Genomic DNA, 19024 nt, shown 5'->3' with positions numbered 1-19024 from the left:
CAATGTCAGTGACAAAGAACGTGAAAATCGACCGAAAAAGTTTGAAGACACCGAATTGCAAGCATTATTGGATGAGGACGCTACGCAAACTCAAGAAATGTTGGCGGAGCAATTAAATGTTTCTCGTGTAGCCATTTCCAAACGTTTGAAAGCCTTGGGAAAGATCCAGAAGGTTGGCAAATGGGTGCCACATGAGCTGAACGAGCGTCAAATGGAAAACCGCAAAGTCGCATGTGAAATGCTGCTTCGGAGACACGGAAGAAAGTCATTTCTTCATCGGATCGTAACGGGCGATGAAAAATGGATTTATTTTGAGAATCCAAAGCGCAAAAAATCATGGCTATCACCTGGAGAAGCCTCCACATCGACTGCAAAACCAGATCGCTTTGGACGGAAGACCATGCTGTGTGTGTGGTGGGACCAGAAGGGCATTGTGTACTTCGAGCTGCTGAAACCTGGCGAAACAGTTAATACGGATCGCTAAGGACAACAAATGATTAATTTGAATCATGCGTTGATCGAAAAACGACCAGAATGGGCTCGAAGGCATGGGAAGGTGATTTTGCTGCATGACAACGCACCCAGTCACACAGCAAAACTGGTCAAGGACACTCTGGCAGCACTTGGATGGGAAATATTACCCCACCCGCCGTACTCACCAGACCTTGCTCCTTCCGACTACCACCTGTTTTCATCCATGGGACACGCACTTGTCGAGCAGCATTTCCATTCTTATGAAGACGTCCAAAAATGGCTCGACGACTGGTTTGGCTCACGCGACTTTCAATTCTTTTGGAATGGCATCCATAATTTGCCTACTAGATGGCAAAAATGTGTAGAAAGCGAGGGCCGATACTTTGAATAAAATATATTTTTCCATTTTTTCTAAATTATTGTGTATTTTTATTGAAAAAACCCGCATTTTAAAGTTACAGACCTGGTATATATTGAAAGATCTATTTATACTATCATTTATATATATACTAGTTAATTTTATCGCTACGCAATGCTTCTATCTCGTATTTAAGTTTAATCATGAGAATTATATAAAGCTTGCAAAGAGTGACAAATATGATTAAAAATATTTTGCTTCAATTTAATTTCTGAGACAAGTTCCTCAATGGAGGAATTTAAAATATTAAATTGATTTTATAAATCGGACGAATAAATGTCCGGTAAATAAATGAAAATGATCAGTTCATCATGTATTTAAGATGTAAAATTCATGTATATAAATAAAATTTTTAATTTTATATGAAATAGATAAGTTATATTCAGTGTTGTGCTTAGATGATTTAAAAATTAGCTAGATAAAGATGAGATAAAAATATATAAAGTTCATCTTAGACAAGATAAAGATAATTTCGTTTTAAATATATCTAGATAAAGATGAAATTATATGGCGACTCATTTAGATAATTTCCAGATAATATTATGTTTAACACCACTTATGTCAAACAATTATGAAAAAAGATTACAAAGTATAAGGGAAATATAAAAATATATTCATACTTTCATTTATAAGTTTTTATTGCGCAAAAACAACAATTTTTCAAAAATATTATCTGACAGACGATTTCTGCGAAGAACGTAAATTTGTTGCCCTGAACTAAAGAGACGCTCCACTGATGCTGACGATGGTAATGATGTGTTATATTTAAAGAACATCTTTTTTACATTCGGATAAAAATGAAGGGAATCCAATTCTTTTGATTTTGATTCCAAATATGATAGTGCTTCAATATTACTAGTAATATCTGGCTGTGCTAAACTAGAAACTCCCTTTTTTTTGTCTATATCGCGAAAGAAATCTTCATCTCCGCTACTATTAGAAGTCGATTTATTTTCAAAAACAGTTATATTTTGAGAATACAAGTTATCAATTTCTTTCAAGAAAAGTTCTTTACACATCTCCATATACTGTTCTGGTACCCAATTTAATTTAAATCTTGGCAAACAGATAGCAGATAAGATGAATTGCTTACTTTCAAAGGAATGAAAATTATAAATTTTCTTAAATCGTTTTTCTAAGGCAAGTACCATTCCAGCTACCAGTGCTTTACAATATGATAAATGCGTGAATTTCATGAGCTTTTCTTTTAATATAATAATTGTAGGTGCTACCAAATCTAAAAAAGCCATTTTTTCTCCTTGTAATATATCAAGGTCTGCTACTAAAGGAGACATAATTGTAATAAATTCTTCTAAGAATTCAATTTCACTTGGTCTCAACTTTTGGATCTTTAATTTTTCAAAAAGGATGTTAAGTTTTATTTTATAAGCAAGAATCTTTTTAATAGAATCATACTGAGAATTCCAACGCGTAATAATAGGTATTGCAAATTTACAATTGCATTCTATAAAACAAATATCAGATGCTACTGTACTGCGACTAACAAGGGGAGTATCAGGTAGTGAGATCACCGATTTCAATGAATTTTAAATATGTTTTAGAGTAGCCCCCCCCACTACTTAATAGTCAAGTGAGACGATGCAATATTCAAGTATTCGTGAGAAATTTGCATCGAAAGTTTTCCGTGCGCCTTTTATACCGCGCAAATTCGAGAGGTTTACAGGTAGTGAGCGTAGCGTAGCGAATAAGGTAGCGGACGGGAATACTGGACGTTGCAGGTTCGATTCCTACTTTTTCCAAATTTTTTTTTTAATTTTAAATGTAAATTTTTACAAAATCTACATTTACGTGAATTATTAGACAACATGGAGTCGTTAAAGTGAAAAAATTATTTTTATTATTAAAATTTAATATTTTATATTAATAATTATATTACATTAATGCATATTTTATATTAATGCATATTTTATATTAATGCATATTTTATATTATATATTTTACACCGCATTTCCGTCTGTAATGGTACGAATAATATCATTTTAATTAATATCGGTATTTAATAAAAAAGTCCAAGATCACATTTAAATTATTATTATACTCCCCTTGTAAGTATATTCCAAAAAGCACTATTATATATTTTACACCGCATTTCCGTCTGTAATGGTACGAATAATATCATTTCGATTAATATCGGTATTTAATAAAAAAGTCCAAGATCACATTTAAATTATTATTATACTCCCCTTGTAAGTATATTCCAAAAAGCACTTAATTTCGCAAAAGTTGAGCGATATATTTTTTTAAGGAGGTGTTATTAGCGTCGTCTAAAATTTTTTTGCAATCTGTCGTAGCAATAAGATTTAATATATGGGAACAATATGTTAATTGTTGGGGTAATATGATTTCATTTCCCAGTTTATCCGTAAAATGATCATTCTCATGTGTAGTAGTATCAGTATTTATAAGAATATTTCTATATTCAGTAACTTCAATGTCTGAATCTGATTCATCTATATTGTCGAAAGTATTTTCATTTGAGTTTATTATAAATTGATTTTGATCAGAGTTTTCAAGTTTCGTAACACCAAAGCATCTAAATGATTTGCCAAAATTTGTTGCATTGTCAGTTATTATATGAGTAACTTTAGATACATCTAAATTAAATTCTATCATTATATTATGCATAATCAAAGCAATATTTTTATATGTGTGATGATAAAGTATTCTTTTACAAGCTAACATATAAGATTGTCTCTCAAACGTATCTAGGATAAACCGTCATAACCTAACCTAACCTAAATAACTTTTGTTACGACATGACCAAATATCAGTAGTTAAACAAATATAGGTTTGCTTTTCCAATAACTCTTTTAGTTTAAGCGTTTTCATTTGATAGGAATTATTAATCCCAGTACATAAAGCACGCCTCCCAGACAAAAATTTTTCCGGTTTATTGGTAGATAATAATCCATAAATTAAATTTCGAAATGATGGTTTTTCTACAGTATTCAGAGGACGCATTTCTTCGATTAAATAAGTTAAAATTAAATCATGAACCTGCCAGGATAAAAATAATGTATTTTCTTATTTATAAAATATTGATATTTAAAATAATTTCTTTTTAAATATGTTAACTTATTTACTTGTTTCACTGTAATGGATGATTTATTTTGCATTGATACAATATTTCGTTGTTTATTATCAGTATTAATCTTTTTTCTGTTTTCCAACCTTTTCAATTTAATTTTTTCAATTAATTGTGGATGTAATCTGTAAGAAAAAAAAATAAAATGTTATAAAATATTTTTATTAAATATTATATAAAAGAAACATTATAAAAAAATTTTCTTTTGATTTAAGGTAGATATATCTAAAATAGATAATGTAAAAAGAAAAAGAAAAAATGCAAAGACGTAGTTATATAAAACACATAAGTATATAACTCACATTATATGACTAACAAAGTTTTCTGTAGAAGTTTGTGACCCACTTATAGTTTTAGGACAGTTTTGACATTGTGCTATTATTTTCTGATCTGTAGAGTTTGCTGTTATTTTGAAATACTCTCCTCTTAATATAAATGGTAAATTAAACGAGGTTGAGGAAAAATCTTCATTTATATTAATGTCGATATTCTCATTGACTTCCATAGAACTAGAGGTTGAGGTTGGAATTGCTTCTGTTTGCTGTATGTCCTGAGCTTCAAGAAGAGCAATCATTTATTTCAACATTAAAATGTTAACTATATTAATCTCGATTGAATTCGTGAATTTATATGAACAGGAGAATATAATGATATACGCTATTTTAAAAACAAATTATAAAATGTTATTAAAACAGAATATAGAAAAATACTAAAAAAATATTTACCTTGTGACTTCTGTACATATTTTTCCATTATTTCTTATTACATTCAACTACGCAGTTGTTGAATTCAATTTTAATAAATATACACTTCATTCTATGCTGAGAGGTGAGCTCGATATGTTCGTACATAAACTAGTTACTAGTGACTGGTTACTAGTTACTAATTACTAGTGTGTGAGGGCCGCTCACAGATATCTATACTATAACTAGATCGCTAACTCCCATTGATTTTGTACATAAAATGTGTCCCCGAAAACCATGTAATATGGCGGTCGCGCATGCGTAATATTGGTGGAAAACTAATATGGTGGACACTTGTAGCCAGCTAATATTTAAGTTTTCACCTTAAAACTTGTACTTTTTACATTGTGATAAAATAAATATAAATATATATATAAATGTTATATACATATATTTTTAATCTTCTATATATATTTTTAATCTTGATTTTAATTATATCATATATCTTTTAAATATATTTTGATATATTTTATCTTTAAAGGCTGTAATAAATTTTAATTAAAAATAAAGAACATTATATATTATTTAAAAATAACTTATATTCATCTGTAAGTTTATACACAAATTACATACTTATGTACATTGTACATAACATCAACCAATCACAAACCCCATACAGCACCGAAAGATTGCAAAAACGTTGCATAGAACCTAACATTGAAACATTGTAATATTGCATAGAAGTTGCGAAATGTTTCTGCAACATTACTGCAAGCTTGCAGCAACGTTGAAATGTCCGCCCTCAGAAATATTACAATGTAAGATTGTAGTAATGTTACGGTGCAACGTATTGGCAATATCAAAACGCGTTTTGCTATTGCAAATGTAGACCGTTTTAAATTTAATAAATAAACTTTGAAAATATAAAGAAATGTTTAAGAAAGATAGGAAAAAAAACATTTACCGCCTTTGAAAAAAAATATCTATTAGTGTTTTTTATCAAATGTGTCTTATTAAATATTTATCTCAATAATATACATACAATTATTTTACATACACTCGGTACCAGAATATTTTAATACGTGCAATAAATGAATTATTTCCCATTTACCGATTCAATGAAGAAAAATCTGTTTAATATTCTGAATCCCAACGAGGGATCTAGATTATTAAACAAATTATTTGTTTAATAATCTAGATCCCTTATTAGGATTCAGAATATTAAATAAATCAAGTCAGTTTATCAGAAATTTAACTGACACAAGACAAAAAATATAATTACTACATTAGTCCTTTGTAGGCCTTATATCCACTTTAGATGAAAATTCGAATACGAGTTAGTTAAGTTTGGTGTCGCCACATAGCGGCAAGTAAAGAAACACATGTTATACATTTTCGCTATGTTAAAATGTTGCTGCAACATTGCCAAAGTAATATTACAAAATAATGTCTCTGCAATATTTCTGCAGCATTACACTGCTATGTGCAATGTTGTAACATTGCAGCAATGTTGATGCAAGCTTCTGTGCTGTATGGGACGTGACTGCTGTCCACCAACGTTACGCATGCGTGAGAATTTAGTACATAAATTTCGTGGACATGTATTTGACGCAAGTTAGTGGTCTAGTATATAGTATAGATGTCTGTGGGGCCGCTTCGACCAAACTTAATCGTTGATTAGAGTTGCCAACATGACAAAATAATTCAGTGTGACCAATTGTATTTCTGATGATATAATGTATTTCTACAATTAGGGCCGCTTCGACCTCCGGGAACTTAGCCGGGCAACTTCGACTTTTTTAATTTTTTTTTTTTTTTAATCGTTTGTTGATCGTTTGTCGGTGATTGTTGGCCTAATTTCAACGTTTGTTGGTTTATATATTTTTTTTAAACAAAAAAATAAAAATTAGCGTGAAGTTAGCCGGAAAAATTTCATTTTCGTTCAAAAAGCGGTTAAATCGATACGCAATCATTCGCTGATGATTGTTGGTTTAATTATAACGTTTGTTGGTTCGGTATTTGCCTTAAAAACGAAAAATAATCTCTTTTATTAAGACCGCATTTACAAAAGTCATTAGGATCAATCACAGTTGAAGGTTAAACAGTCCTCGAATATGATTGGTTAATAATTCTTCCCAATAACGTATGTCATTGTTTCTTACGACTTTAGGCTTAAACATCTATATAAACTTGGCTGAAGTCTGGAAACCGCTCGAATGAGAAAAAAAAGAAGAAAGTTTCTTTCTCTCGACGTCTTCCTTAAAAAGTGTGGACGGCTTTTGCGCGACTCGTCTAACACTTTTTATTTTTACATAAAACTATGACGAGTAATACTGCATTACTTAATATTCTTATATTTTATTCGCAATAATTTCTCAATATTCTCGATATAACATGGTCAAAAGTTACGAAACATTACATTTTAACTAATTATGGTTGAATTTAATTACATTTTCTTGAATATCTAATATATGTATAAAGGATTATCAGTTTGCACTTTAATTGCATGTCTAATTTCATCATTTGCAATATTGAATGTTAGTACTATAAATATATGTTTAATTATTTTTGTCCATCACAAATATTGATTGAAAACATTATATAAAGAGCCAGCCTAATGTGCTATATTTGCTACAAAAATTTAAATTAATGTTAAATTAATGTTAAAAGAATGCCAGAGTAATAGCTGAATTTTTTTCAACATGACATTTATTTATTATACGATGTACAAGATTACAATAAGTTTTATTATGATGAATTATCGAATTTTAAATAATTCTTTGTTGTATAAATGTGATGATTCGTAGAAGTAGGTAAAAAAATATAGACAATATTATTACATAAATATTATATAAAAATTTACTTTATTATAATTCGTTATATCATAATTATATTATCAAATCCGATCTGAGAAAAGCTTTGGCATTGATTAAAACAAGTTTTTTTCTTATTTTATTAGAATGTCAAAATAAAAATAATTTATTTTCCAATTTTTCTAGGCACTTCTTTGAGACAATATTTTTTTATAAGATTGCTACTGAAGAAACAATATAATGTATGTAAAATGCTTACAATTAGATTTTATTAATACGCAATATTAACTCGAACCCTTTGAATATCGTTTCTTAAACTTTTTTACGTCACCATGATCAGCATTAGCGATTACCATAGTTCCTTTCCTATAAGATACAATATGTCTCAATTGTGATATTTGTCATAAAATTTTGTAATAATAAACTGTATTCATATTTCATAAAATATTCTTTCTAAAATAATTATCTTTCACTTTCCCAAATATTAATTTATGTATATATATGTACATATAATATGTATATATAATATAATATTAATTTCATACTCCCATAGAAAGTGCATGATCTTTTAAGAATCTCAAAATCAGTTTGTGAAAGAAATTGACTGTATAAAACACCTTCACTAAACAAGAATCTTTCATTTTCCCACAGCTTAATTTGATCTACAATATAGTAGGTGATAATTGAGACGGTTCTTTTTCTATCATTTTACTGTGCAGATATGTTGTTGCTAATAACTATATAAAGCAATATAGAAAATATTATTTGATTATTTATGTTAGATATTGATGTGAATAAAACGTAATCAATGTCATCATCATATCCTACTATTTGAAAAGCAGTTATTCTACTCTTCAATATTTGTCTTCTGGGATCTCTTATTGTTTCTATTGATAAAATCAGATTTGGAAATTTATTATACATAGAAATATGTAAAGATTTAATTTTATATATTGTATATCATATGGTGTATCTGTATGTGTATCAAAATGGAATGCGGAAAATTTGGAAAATGTACGTGACCTATAATATAAAAAGTAATAGATTAGATATGAAATATTATTCCTACTTACAATTAATGTGTAACAAATATATGAATAAAATATTTAAACTTACTCTGATGCCTCTAAGAATCTAGAAGACTTTTCTATAGTAAAATGATTACTCGAGCAAGAATAATTCGGTTCTAGAAGATCTGTTTCAGTTTTAGTATTTAGATCGAATAGAAAATGGCCATTATCTAAATTAATCTATAAAAGCAAAAGAGAGAAATAAGTATTAATAAAGAGACTTGATACAATTATAAAATTTAATAATGTGCGATATCTTGTTATAAAGTAAGTACTTACATAGTGCGATGATTCCTGTTCATTCATATCATTAACATGTGCTTGAATATATAATACTTCTTTTATCTCAATGGTTTAAAAAAAGATTGGTAAAAAAAGATTGTGCTGTGCTTTTTTTTTAAATTCGAATTCTGTAACTTCCAACTGAAAACAATTGAACATTGTACAATTTAACATTATATATAAGAATAACTTAAGTGTATTAATTCACTATGTATCAGCATATTGTATCACATATAGAAGAATTAGAAAACAATATATTTTAATTAATGCAAAACTAACTTTTGTACTCATTTATTGGACGGAAAGAAGAAACATACTGCTACAAACATATGCCACTTCTCCGATGCAAAAAGTTATGTCTACATTATTGGGTATCTCTATTGAGTCATGTGTTCTGCCACGCTCAGCTTCAAATATAAATTTCCAAGCAGCATAATCTCCTAATAAACATAAATCAACTTTATAAATCAAATAGTATGAGCTATATAAATGAATAGCTATATACGTTTTTACTTAAATAAGAAATTGTAATATATATCAGAAAATACATAAGATACAAACCTTTCAACCTCTTGTTTTTTTTTATAGAACCACGCATATGTAATTTTAACTTATTCCTAATTATATATTTACAATATTTACAATACGTATCAAACTTATGTGATACGAAAATGGAATGCGGAAAGGCTTCAGCCAAGTTCATATAGATGTTTAAGCCTAAAGTCGTAAGAAACAATGACATACGTTATTGGGAAGAATTATTAACCAATCATATTCGAGGACTGTTTAACCTTCAACTGTGATTGATCCTAATGACTTTTGTAAATGCGGTCTTAATAAAAGAGATTATTTTTCGTTTTTAAGGCAAATACCGAACCAACAAACGTTATAATTAAACCAACAATCATCAGCGAATGATTGCGTATCGATTTAACCGCTTTTTGAACGAAAATGAAATTTTTCCGGCTAACTTCAAGCTAATTTTTATTTTTTTGTTTAAAAAAAATATATAAACCAACAAACGTTGAAATTAGGCCAACAATCACCGACAAACGACCAACAAACGATTAAAAAAAAAAAAAATTAAAAAAGTCGAAGTTGCCCGGCTAAGTTCCCGAAGGTGCCGCTTCGACCAAACTTAATCGTTGATTAAAGGGTTGCCAACATGACAAAATAATTCAGTGTGACCAATTGTATTTCTGACGATATACTGTATTTCTACAATTATATTGGCTTCTCTCTGTATATTGTTAGAAATACAATTGGTCACACTGAATTATTTTGTCATGTTGGCAACCCTTTAATCAACGATTAAGTTTGGTCGAAGCGGCCCTGAGACGAGTCGATAAAACAGCCTGGGGTTCGACTCTTGATTTCACATTCGCAAGAAAAACGTATGTACGCAAGTTCAATATCTTACACATTTGCAGCAATAGAAACTAAATTTTTTTGAATGTTAATTAGATAATTTATAAAGATAACATTTTTTCCATCTAAGATGCAAATGAAGATAATATATATTTTTATTATCTATATAAAGATAAGATGACGCCAAAACTTTATCTGGATGATCATCTATATAATTCCATCTAGATAAGAACAAACACTGGTTATATTATTATTTAATTATGTTGGGCCAAATGTTTTATATATCATAAAGGATGCATAATGCGAATCTAATTATATATAATAAAAAATAATTTTATATATATGTATATATATATATACACAGGGTGTCCCAGACCACCCGTACACCCCTTTTAAAATGAAAATAAATGGTTTTTCAAAAATCGCGAACAATTTTTAAGTAAATCGGGTACGCTCTATCAAATGGTGATATTTTCAACTTTTGATTCCGACCGGAAATACGCCATCCGGATCAAAAGTTAAATTTTTTTAGGGGAACATGGTACTTTTTATTACAGATTCGAATTGTACGTAAAAAAATAAAAAACTTTTGTATCAGACATTTTTTCTGAAAGTGCCTCTGTCAATCTTAAAATTGACCTTGAAAGTAACTGTGATGAAATAATGAACTTCAAATGTATATACAGGGTGTCATGAAAGTGATCATTATTTTAAAAAATTAAAGTAGATTGGCTCAAAGTTAGAAGAAAAGTCTTGTACAGTTATGCAATATTCGCAATAATTAACGAGAAATAAATTAAAGAAAATCGGCCAATGCGCGTGGTTAGAAGTGCGTGGCGGTGAAGGCGGTCTTACTGTAACATAATGGCGGCGCGCGGCGAAACGGTGATTGAGGAGGGGAGGAGCGATGAGTGTGTAGGCGCGAGGCGAAGGCTCTTCCCCTCTCCAATCACTGCTTCGCCGCGCGCCGCCATTATGTTACAATGAGATCGCCTTCACCGCCATGCACTTCTAGCCACGCGCATTGGCCGATTTTCTTTAATTTATTTCTCGTTAATTATTGCGAATATTGCATAACTGTACAAGACTTTTCTTCTAACTTTGAGCCAATCTACCTTAATTTTTTTAAATAATGGTCACTTTCATGACACCCTGTATATATGATTAGATCAGGTCAAAATCCATGTATAATTATATTATACATAATTAGATATAAACTTTTTTTCCGGAGCTATTTCCAATTTTTATCCCGTCTTTCAAATAATTCAAATAATCTGTTTAATATTCTGAATCCCATAACAAGGGATCCAGATTATTAAATAAATTATTTTAAATTAAGTCAGTTTATCAGAAATTAAGGGAGTATTCCTGTGAAAAATGCGTTTTTTGGGACCTTTTTTTTATAAACTAAAACTTTTTTGAGAATTTTGATAAAAAAACTATAAGACTTGTTATTGCTATGATTTTGTATATGTATTTAGGGACTTTTAACTAGAGCTTACAATTTTCTTAATTTAAAAATAAATAAAATTATTTGATGCACTGGCCTCCGAATAATGGTCTTAAAAAAAAACTTCGAAAACGATCATGATTCTGGTACTCCTGCTTACTTGAAACAAAAAAACAAAAAGATTCTTAATTTATATGAGTTCTGCTATTGTTCGAACCATTTAGAAAAGAAAAAATTACAAATTCACAAAATAATGGTATTTTGAAAATTAATTATCGATTTTTCTGTCTTTTTTTCTTTTTGTGAGAAGAAGAATAGGAAAATAAATGAATTTTGACATAATTTTGGTTCAGATGATAGCAACATATGTGTTGAAGATGCATGCATAAGTTGAACTTGATCGGATCAACAGATCTTGAGATATTGTCACTGTTTTGAAAAACATGGTTTCGAGTAAAATGCATTTAAAGTTTTTCGTACCGTTTAATGAAATGAATATAATTGTACTTACAGTTAAACCGCTCTAAATCCGTTAATTTTACGAATTTAGGTAAATGCTTCTGCACATATACTTAAGATCGTATTCTACAAGAAAATTAAAAAAAATGAATCTATTTTTTCAAATTTTTACACGGGACTACCCTTTTAAACTAACAAAGAAAAAGAAATATATTTTAAATCTTACGTTAGTATTAATTCTTTATATCTATTCCATGAAAAATTGAGTACGGGTTAAATTTAGAAATTATAAAAAGTGATATAAGAATGAAATATAAGAAATAAATACTACACATTTATAATTTCGTTATCCATGTTTAACAGTTTTTCTATTATTACATTAAAATTAATTTTATTATATTATATGCCGCATAGCGACAAGCGAAGAAACACATAAATGACTAATTTTCGATGTCAAAATGATGAGGATATGTCAGCTAGGATGAAGTCATTAATTTTCATAAAACAAAGATTTTTTATTTTAATTTTATTATGAAAGATGAATTAGAATGTTTATTTCAAAATCGAAACTATTAAAATAATAATTCAAAATGCAGGGTGATTCATTTTAATCTCAACAGGCAAATATTTTGAAAAATATGTGTTTGAGAGAGCGCGAGAATAGACCGGGAAGTGAGCGCGGCCCGAGAGAAAGAGAACGATAAGTCCGGATAGATATATATGTCTATGTACAAAGTCTTTATTCTAATCTATAAATACACAATCTTAATATATTTACAGTCTTTTAATTAGCAGCGAAAGAAAGATCGAAAATTTCGAGCAAAATTTTTGAATCCGCAAGCAACGGCGAGAATCACTATATTCCGCGAGCGACGGAAAGAGCGTTTTTAAATATTCGATAACGAAATGAGCGCGTCGGAGACTTTTCGACAAAAGGCCCAGCGCTCTCTGATCGCATCAATTTATACTTGAGCCCTTCTCGAAAGATCCAGATTTTTCAAGCACTTGACGGTTGCTGAGATAACGTTTAAAATTTAACGATCTAATATACTTTGTTGTTATTAGATCTTTCGAGAAGGACGAGCGCTGTTTTTAGATTTGCGCGGACAAAGAGATATCTCGTTATCGGCTGCCAGGGGCGCCGAACGAACGGTCGGGCCCTCGACTCTCCTTTTTGTCGAGCACAATTACGAGTCTTAATTAATTAAAAAATTTTTTTTTTTTTTTAATGCTCGATGCGTTTCGAACATCCCGCCCGCCTCGCCGAAAGCGTTTGGCGAAATTAGGCGACTTTAGCAGTGGATGCGCGGTATGCTCCTGCTGGCGGTCGAGAATCGAGGCGGAGAGGTATGCCGTTAGTTATGGTGACGGTTGCTAATAAATCGAAGCTAGACAAGGACAGATGATTGTTTACAGTGATTAACAAAAAAATTAACAAAAGAAAGAAGAGAAAAGAGAAAAAAAACATTAGAATAATTTGGTCGCTATTGAGACGACGATCCTTCTACAAGGTCGTTGTCGCGTTGAGGTAGTAGGACGAGCTTAGCAATCGGTCGAGTGAGCTCCGAGGTAGCGGACCGAACGGTTACGACGCGAGTTTGTCCATCCTCGCCTGGGTGGACTCGCACGATGCGCGCCAAAGGCCACCGCGTCGGCGGAGTAATCTCATTGCGGATGAGACACAGTCGTCCGATTTTGTAGTCCTCGCTCCTTTTCCACCACTTCGGACGATGGATGAGTCCATGCAGATATTCCTTTGTCCATCGATCCCAGAAATGGTCTCGCATCTGCTGAAGGAGACGCCAGCGGGTTAGCCGATTGGAGGGTTGATCCACCAGAGACGGCTCCGGGATAGCTGTCAGCGCCGATCCCACAAGAAAGTGCCCTGGCGTTAAGGCTGCGAGGTCGTCTGGATCGTCTGAGAGAGCCTGTAATGGTCGGGAATTAAGACATGCTTCAATCTGAGCGAGGAGAGTACTCATCTCCTCGTATGTTAGCTTCGCGTCCCCCAACACCCGGCGCAGATGGTGTTTGACCGATTTGACGGCGGCTTCCCATATGCCGCCAAAGTGGGGTGCTGATGGTGGATTGAATTTCCACTGGATGCTCTCTGCCGCAAGCCGCTGCTCAATTGCACGTCGCTCCGGATTACTCGCCGTGAAGAGGGCTCTCAGTTGAGCGTCGGCCCCGACGAAGTTTGTGCCGCAGTCGCTGCGGATGGTGCTGCACACACCACGCCGGGAGATGAATCAGCGTAGCGCTGCTAGGAAGGCGTCCGCGGTGTAGTCTGAGACGGCCTCCAGATGCACGGCTCTCGTAGCCAGACAGACAAAGATGGCGATAAAGGCCTTGTTAGTCCGATGACCTCGCCCCTTGGTTGTCCGCAGAAGAATGGGTCCGGCATAATCTACCCCGGCATGAAGAAATGGTCTCGCCGGTGTTACCCGCTCTCGAGGAAGGTTGCCCATGATCTGTTGGGGAGTCGCCGCCCGCCATCGCGTGCACGTCACGCACTGGTGGATTCGCTGTTTGACGATAGCGCGGCCTCGAAGAATCCAATAACGTTGCCGCAACAGACCCAAGGTCAACTGAACCCCACCGTGAAGTGAGCGGAGATGGCAGGCGTCGATGACGAGTCGTGTAAGGTGAGAGTCGCTAGGCAGGAGGATGGGGTGTCGCTCATCATAGGCCAGCAGCGCATGCTTCAGGCGTCCACCCACACGGAGTAGACCTTCAGAATCTACAAAAGGAGTAAAACGAATAAGTGGACTGGATTTTGGCAGGCTTCGACTCTGTCGTAGAGCTGTTAATTCCAGCTTAAATTTTCCGGCTTGCGCCAACCGGATCCATAACAGTCGCGTGGCATCGAGCTCGGTCGTGGATAGAGCTGCTCCATAGGCAGCATTAAGATCGGTGGCTGACTGGCTCTCGATTTTACGTCGGGGAAGCCAACGTCGACACCAAGCTGTCACGCGCAGCAGCCTGTTAAGAGAGGAGAATCGCAGCAGTTCCTCGGGGTCCAGGTTCTTCCACGGGCGGCTCAGATACTTCGCTTGCGTGGACCTTGACTCGTGCTTCTGATAGAGCCTCCTCGGTATTCGTAACGGCGGCCTTTGGCCAAGAGTGAGCATCCGCCTTGAGCCACGAAGGGCCTTGCCACCAGAGTTGGTGGTCGACAAGGTGACTTGGTGACAGACCGCGGGAAGCGCAGTCCGCAGGGTTCTCCCGGCCGGGAACATGGCGCCATCGCGCGTCTGGACAGGTAACCTGGATTTCGGCTACCCTGTTGGCTACGTATGTCTTCCATCTAGCAGGATGGCCCCTTATCCATCCAAGAGCCACTGTGGAATCCGACCAGAGATGCACGGGGGCCTGTGGAAGTTCGAGCACAGTTCGCAGGCGAGAGACTAGCCTGACCATGAGTGTCGCTGCACAGAGCTCGAGGCGAGGTAATGATACCTGTTTGACTGGGGCAACCTTCGTTTTTGCAGCGAGCAAGGCCGTATCCCAAGACTTCTCGCTCTTTATTCGTAGGTAGACTGCAGCGGCGTATGCGCTCTCGGAGGCGTCAGCAAATCCATGCACCTCGATCTCGGTGTTCGCCGTGTGATAACCCATCCACCGGGGAATTCGTATTTGCTCTAACAGCGGGAGTTCCGTCTGATAGTTGTGCCACGTCCTGGCCAAGATGTCGTCGAGAGGGTCGTCCCATCCAAGGCCCTGGAGCCAGATCTGTTGAAGAGCAATTTTGGCTCTCACGACCGCAGGAGCCAGCCATCCGAGCGGGTCGAAGAGGCGTGCCGTTAGAGAGAGAGCGGAGCGCTTCGTTATCCGTGTCACGGATATGTGCCTCGTCGCAAACGAGAAGCAATCAGTGGCTGGATGCCACTGAAGTCCGAGCGTCGCGTGGGTTTCATGTGGCCGCCACGTGCGAATTTCTTGCCTCATGCGATGTTCGACGGGGATGTCAGCCAAGAGCGTGGGATCGTTCGTTGACCATTTCCGTAGCGGGAAACCGCCCGCCATGCAGAGATCAATTAGCTGCCGTTGCAATGCCAACGCTTCTTCCTTGGTGTCTGCGCCTGTGAGTACGTCGTCCATGTAGACGTCACGGCGGATGATAGCAGCGCCGCGGGGATATCGCTCCTCTAGATCATCCGCGAGTTGGCGGAGAGTGCGCATGGCTAAAAATGGAGCACACGCGAGTCCGTAAGTAACTGTATTAAGTTGATACTCACGAACTTTGTCGACCTCCTTGTAACGCCATAAAATCCTTTGCAGGTCGCGGTCTTCAGGATGGATTAGTATCTGACGATACATTTTTTCCACATCCGTTGCCAGGACGTAGCAATGACGACGCCACTTTGCCAGAATGTCGGCGAGCTGCGGCAGCAAGTTTGGCCCCACCAGGAGGTGTTGATTTAAAGAGGTTCCGGACGATACGATTGAGGAGCCATTAAATACGACGCGCAGCTTGGTTGTGGAGCTAGCTTCGCGCATGACGCCGTGATGCGGCAAGTAGCTGATTCGATTTGACGTCGGAGGGTCAGCCAGGCTCATGTGTCCTAAATCCTCGTACTGCCTCATGAAGTCTTTGTACAAGTCTTGTAGATGAGGCTCCCGAACGAACCTCTTTTCCATGCTCGCTAAGACTCGCTGAGCGGATTGGTGCGTGGCTGCGAGATCCGGCAGTGGCTCGAGTATCGGAAGGCGAACCATGTATCGACCTTCCGGAGTACGAGTATATGTTCGGCGAAAAAATTCTTCGCACTTTCGATCCTCAAGGCTATGAGACGAATCCTGGACGGGAAGCTCCTCCTGCTGCCAGAACTGACGGACGAGAACCGACAGATCTTCCTCGGTGGTGCACGCGTTAGCGATAGCGCGGCGCGATGCCGTCGGAGAGCTGACGCAGCCGGAGAGAATCCATCCCAATGAGGTCTTCTGCGCCACAGGTTGATGAGGTTCACCCTTGCGAACGCCTTCCTGAAGAATGGCTGCATAAACGTCCGCGCCCAACAGAATGTCCACCGGGTCTGCCGTTAGGAAGTCTGGGTCCACCAGGTCCAGTCCGTCAAGATATTTCCAAGCATTTGAGTCGGCCTTGATCCCGCCGTCATACACTGTCAGCCGAGGAAATACTAGTGCCGAGACCCTCACCGTTGGTCCACCTCCTAAAGATGATAGATTGAGGGCTACTCGGCCGCGGGCACACCCTGTTTGCTTTCCGCCTACTCCGAACACTGCGACGGATGTGGGTGTTCGAGCGAGTCTCAGGCGCTGCACCAATGCCTCGGAGATGAGCGAGGACTCTGAGCCCTGGTCCACTAGTGCGCGAGCGACGTGCGTAACTCCGTACCGATCCGTTACGCGAACGCGTGCGGTCGCGAGCAAGACGGCGACGGGAACGTTCGGCGAATTACGCGTAGTGTGCGACGTCTTTAAGATCGCGGATGCGGTGCACGCGTCGTGCAGTGTAGTGTGGTGCCTCTCGCCACAAGCTGAGCAAGCCTTCTTCGAAGCACATTCGCTGACTTTGTGCTTGACAAGACAGTTCAAGCACAAGTTGGCAGTTTCCACCAGCTGTTTCTTCTCGGCCGCGGTTTTCGACTTATACCCGTCGCAGAACATTATGTAGTGATCTTGCTGGCAGACGGAATAACGACCACACTTATACTCTGATTTTCGCGCGTGTTGTACGCGCGCGGATCGATTGGAACAAGCGCTCGATTTGGAAGAAGCGGGCTCCGGCGTAGCCTTCGAGGGCTGAAGGGCCTCGAGAGTTTGCAATCTTTCTTCAAAAAACGATCTCAACGTGGAGTATGACGGCGGCTCCGTCGTACCCTTGACCGAATGCTCCCATTCACGCCGCGATCGGGGATCGAGTTTTTCAGTCACCGAGTAGACGAAATAGTCCTCGCTGCTTGTAATCGGTCGACCAATGCTCTCGAGTGAGCTGACCGTATTGATAACGCCGTGCAATAATTTGCGCAATTCAGAAGCGGACTCACCCTTCAGGACCGGAAGCGACGAGAAGCGAGAGAGATACGAACGAACCAGGAGGCGTTTGTTCTCGTAATGATGAGTTAGCTCTGTCCAGGCTCGGGTGAAGTTCTCGCCGGTGACTGGTAGATCTCCTACCAATAAAGCTGCTTCTCCCTTCAGGCACGTCCTCAGGCAGTGCAGCTTTTCTAGCTGGGAGGTAGCGGTCTTGGCCGATGATGGAGTTGAAGAGGTCCCGGAAGGAGGGCCAGTCCTGGTAGAGCCCAGAAAACGGTGGCAGCTGTATTCGTGGAAGAGTAGTGCGAGGAGCCTGAGATGACGGCTCTCGCGCCTTCGTAGCAGCTTCCTTTTCTTCGGCCTTGAGGCTACGTAGAAGGTCTAGCAGCATACCTTTATTACTGAGGTAGGCCTCCTCAGCCAGAGCAGGTATGTCGAGCCTTAAGTACTCCGAATCTGCGATTTGGTCTAAGTAGTTCAGGAGCTCGTCGTTGTGTGTGTCGAATTTGGACCAATACTTTTCCAAGGACTGCAAGCGCGCCTCCACGGCGCCCACCGTGATTTTGGCAGCGCCCAGCTTCATTAGATTATCATGAGTGCGGGCGATTTTGCCGTAGAGATCGGTTGCGGCGGTAATAGTAATTCAGGTAATTAGTAATTCAGCTTTACGACTCATGATTCCTCTCTTCTTTGGCAGACACTGTCCGGAATAGCACGGAAGGTCACTGAAAGGGCACGGTCACTCACTTCACTGCACGGCACCGGACAAGCGATCCGGCTCGAAGGACCAGCAAAAGTTTGAGAGAGCGCGAGAATAGACCGGGAAATGAGCGCGGCCCGAGAGAAAGAGAACGATAAGTCCGGATAGATATATATGTCTATGTACAAAGTCTTTATTCTA

General features: G+C 37.1%; 3 protein-coding genes and 1 long non-coding RNA gene across 5 annotated transcripts; all 4 read right to left on the bottom strand.

Moving 5' to 3' along the window:
- Positions 1–2727: 2727 nt before the first annotated feature.
- Positions 2728–4905, bottom strand: LOC145975555 (uncharacterized). 2 transcript variants are annotated; one of them, XM_083106112.1, is made up of 4 exons: positions 4724–4905; positions 4301–4548; positions 3997–4123; positions 2728–3910 (listed from the first exon to the last, which is right to left on the bottom strand). In XM_083106112.1, exons 1-4 carry the CDS (start codon positions 4739–4741, stop codon positions 3644–3646), a joined length of 660 nt encoding a protein of 219 aa, XP_082962238.1. In that variant the 5' UTR covers positions 4742–4905; the 3' UTR covers positions 2728–3643. The 2 variants fall into 2 exon arrangements, with proteins under 2 accessions (XP_082962238.1, XP_082962237.1); XM_083106111.1 differs by having other exon boundaries at positions 4301–4553; positions 4724–4894.
- Positions 4906–7526: 2621 nt separating this feature from the next.
- Positions 7527–9632, bottom strand: LOC145975554 (uncharacterized). The gene is made up of 5 exons (XR_014440009.1): positions 9408–9632; positions 9138–9286; positions 8844–8987; positions 8611–8744; positions 7527–8517 (listed from the first exon to the last, which is right to left on the bottom strand). It is a non-coding gene; the product is annotated as an uncharacterized LOC145975554 (long non-coding RNA).
- A 3975-nt stretch (positions 9633–13607) lies between these two features.
- On the bottom strand, positions 13608–14824 carry LOC145976290 (uncharacterized). The gene is made up of 2 exons (XM_083107360.1): positions 14718–14824; positions 13608–14346 (listed from the first exon to the last, which is right to left on the bottom strand). Exons 1-2 carry the CDS (start codon positions 14822–14824, stop codon positions 13608–13610), a joined length of 846 nt encoding a protein of 281 aa, XP_082963486.1.
- Positions 14825–15108: 284 nt separating this feature from the next.
- On the bottom strand, positions 15109–18706 carry LOC145976289 (uncharacterized). The gene is made up of 2 exons (XM_083107359.1): positions 18135–18706; positions 15109–18079 (listed from the first exon to the last, which is right to left on the bottom strand). The coding sequence occupies exons 1-2, from the start codon at positions 18704–18706 to the stop codon at positions 15109–15111; spliced, it is 3543 nt and encodes a 1180-aa protein (XP_082963485.1).
- Between the last annotated feature and the right edge of the window lie 318 nt (positions 18707–19024).

This window comes from Camponotus vicinus, unplaced genomic scaffold (genome assembly GCF_025532165.1).
Source record: "Camponotus vicinus isolate PSW18456_S1 unplaced genomic scaffold, iyCamVici1.0 SCAF_8, whole genome shotgun sequence".
Lineage (NCBI taxonomy): Eukaryota > Metazoa > Arthropoda > Insecta > Hymenoptera > Formicidae > Camponotus > Camponotus vicinus.
Note: the sequence above shows the minus strand (reverse complement) of the source record. Positions and strands in the feature narration are given on the sequence as shown.

What these genes read in the sequence shown, in the direction of transcription:
- LOC145975555 (XM_083106111.1), bottom strand. Translation starts at nt 4,751, where the DNA reads ATGGAAAAATATGTACAGAAGTCACAAG. An exon ending in ATATGTACAGAAGTCACAAG is followed by an intron (nt 4,554 to 4,723) that starts GTAAATATTTTT and finishes CTCTTCTTGAAG; the next exon opens with CTCAGGACATACAGCAAACA. An exon ending in AACTTTGTTAGTCATATAAT is followed by an intron (nt 4,124 to 4,300) that starts GTGAGTTATATA and finishes TTTTTCTTACAG; the next exon opens with ATTACATCCACAATTAATTG.
- LOC145976290 (XM_083107360.1), bottom strand. Translation starts at nt 14,824, where the DNA reads ATGCGCTGCTGGCCTATGATGAGCGACACCCCATCCTCCTGCCTAGCG. An exon ending in TCCGCTCACTTCACGGTGGG is followed by an intron (nt 14,347 to 14,717) that starts GTTCAGTTGACC and finishes TGGTGTGTGCAG; the next exon opens with CACCATCCGCAGCGACTGCG.
- LOC145976289 (XM_083107359.1), bottom strand. Translation starts at nt 18,706, where the DNA reads ATGAAGCTGGGCGCTGCCAAAATCACGGTGGGCGCCGTGGAGGCGCGC. An exon ending in GTCGCTTCCGGTCCTGAAGG is followed by an intron (nt 18,080 to 18,134) that starts GTGAGTCCGCTT and finishes CAATACGGTCAG; the next exon opens with CTCACTCGAGAGCATTGGTC.